At 36.3% G+C, this 2,361-nt stretch overlaps 1 protein-coding gene across 1 annotated transcript in view; it reads left to right on the top strand.

Moving 5' to 3' along the window:
- Positions 1 to 2,361, top strand: part of LOC107600525 (beta-1,4-galactosyltransferase 3-like) — a 5,680-nt gene that overhangs the window by 1,274 nt on the left and 2,045 nt on the right. The window contains exons 2-3 of the mRNA XM_016292459.1: positions 601 to 836; positions 2,054 to 2,316. Coding sequence (XP_016147945.1) covers positions 601 to 836; positions 2,054 to 2,316 — 499 coding nt within the window. The remainder of the gene's footprint in view (positions 1 to 600; positions 837 to 2,053; positions 2,317 to 2,361) is intronic.

Genomic DNA, 2,361 nt, shown 5'->3' on the forward strand with positions numbered 1-2,361 from the left:
TGTGTGTATGTATATATTTACATACAAACACTTATATTTATATAAGTGTTTGTAATTTATATACACACACACATTTATTTTATTTTTTAGTTCGTTTTAGTTTTCATTTTATGACTTCCAGGTTCCTGGGTTCTTCCCCTCAATCACAAAAAATACTGGAAATGTGCTGAAAAATTCAGTGATCAGAAGATATGGGAACCCTATAAATAATTAAAATGGATAGTCATGGATAGCATGTCAAATCTGGGTTTAGTCATGGATAACTAATCTAGGTTTTTCAGTACAATATAACCATTACTGTATTAGGAAGATACTGAAATTAGATTTTATACCGAAATGAGAGACTATAAATACTTTTTTCTATAAACCATAATGGTTTCTGCAAAAATATACAGTCCAGTCATGCCAGCAGTTTTCCGTATTCTACATGTCAAACTAGTAAAACCACTTTGCAGTTTGTTAGCCTTTGGTTCAAAATAAATGTGTGAATCACCTATAATGTTTCCTCCTTTGAGAGTTTTTAGACCTTTCTAAATCAAAGTCAAATGCTTCAACCTCATCCAGCAAATATTCCTGTTCACACTCTTTTCTTGTATTCAGGTGGACCAATTCATGTCACTTTCCCCTCTGGGCTTACACTTGCTGAGGTGGAGAGGAAGAATCCACTTGTTGTTCGTGGAGGGCGCTATAGGCCGCCAAACTGTGAGGCTCGCCATCGCACTGCAATTATCATTCCCCACAGAAATAGGGAACACCACCTCAAGGTCCTCCTCTACTATCTGCATCCCTTCCTACAGCGTCAGCAGCTCAACTATGGCATCTATGTCATTCACCAGGTGCGTCTGCAGCCTGTTATTGTTGTGATTTAATTTGGTGATTCAGAAATCACTTGAAATCTTTTTCTGAAAAATATGTGCAGTTTATAAATATTTCTCGCTGGTCAAGGAATTGTATTTTGACTCCCAGTAGACAGTCTCTCAGTGAAATGACAGCAAATGTTGAAAAGTTTGTTCTTCATAATAATATTGCCACCTATAGTAGAGATGACAATGAAATAATAAAAAAAACAACTTTCTAGTTAAGCTGCAATTGGTACATTTTCCAAGAAAAATGGTAAATCACGTTTTTCGTCGAAGGTTTGTATTTTTGTCATTTGATTCGCTCGTGTCAATAAAGGTCAGACTATCATTCTTACATTTAAACCCTAGATTAATCCATACATTGTCTATTTTATTTGGTTGCCAAAGCGTTTTATTCTCAGTTGGCACCTTGTGAGTGTGCTCTCCCCTCCAATCTCTCATTTTAGTGAAAAAAAATTATCCTAATACAACAGTGTGCCAGATTCAGACCTGTTTTCCTGGGCTATATTGTCTGAGATTCAGACCTGTTTTCCTGGGCTATATTGTCTGGTTTTTATTATTGTTGGTTTCCTGGGTCAATACAGTTTTATGTAGGATTATAGATGTACGATATTTCTGCAGAGTTTTGAGTTGCATTGTTTTTGCTCCGATTAGTTTTTGCTGAATTGTTAAACTCAGTGAGATCCTACTTTTATTTGGTTATAGTTTTTATGCTGTTGTAATTATTCAATAAAAATGTTTATACATGATTATACTATTATTCAGTAAGGATTCATTAAATTGATCAAAAGTAAAGTTAACTAGACTGTGTAAAAGCCTTGCATTTTTAACAATTTTTCACACAAATGCTGTTCTAAACGATGGATTACCATAAAAAGAAAATCATCTTCTTGCTGATGTTCCTGACTTTGATATTCCCACTTCACGTCAACAGGCCAAGGATTAGACTGTAATCCTTATTAATCTGCTCTCTGAAAATCCTGAACATTATAGATTCAGCCCATTTTTATGAGTATAAATGTATATACAGGCTGCACGGCTGAGTTTGCATGCTTTGTTTTATCAGTATTTGTGTAACTGGATTTATATGGACTCATTTGTTTTTTTACAGACACTAAATAATAGCTTAAATCTGTGCGCTCCGTTCTTACCATTATGAATAGTTCAATAACAATACCGGTCTGTGTGTGAAGGCTGGTAATTACACCTTTAACCGAGCAAAGCTGATGAACGTGGGATTCCGTGAAGCCATGAGGGACGAGGACTGGGACTGCCTCTTCTTTCATGACGTGGACCTCATTCCAGAGGACGACCGCAACACCTATGTCTGCGACACTCATCCCAAGCACGCTGCCATTGCCATGGACAAATTTGGCTACAAGTCAGTGTTCTTCACGCTCTCTAGCTGCATTTCATTTGACTTCATGCCTGCATTTCACACCTGCACACAGATTATGCAAATATACATGATTTACTGTCAGAACAATTTACAATCTATGTA

This window comes from Sinocyclocheilus grahami, unplaced genomic scaffold (genome assembly GCF_001515645.1).
Source record: "Sinocyclocheilus grahami isolate Dianchi unplaced genomic scaffold, SAMN03320097.WGS_v1.1 scaffold285.1, whole genome shotgun sequence".
Taxonomy (NCBI): domain Eukaryota; kingdom Metazoa; phylum Chordata; class Actinopteri; order Cypriniformes; family Cyprinidae; genus Sinocyclocheilus; species Sinocyclocheilus grahami.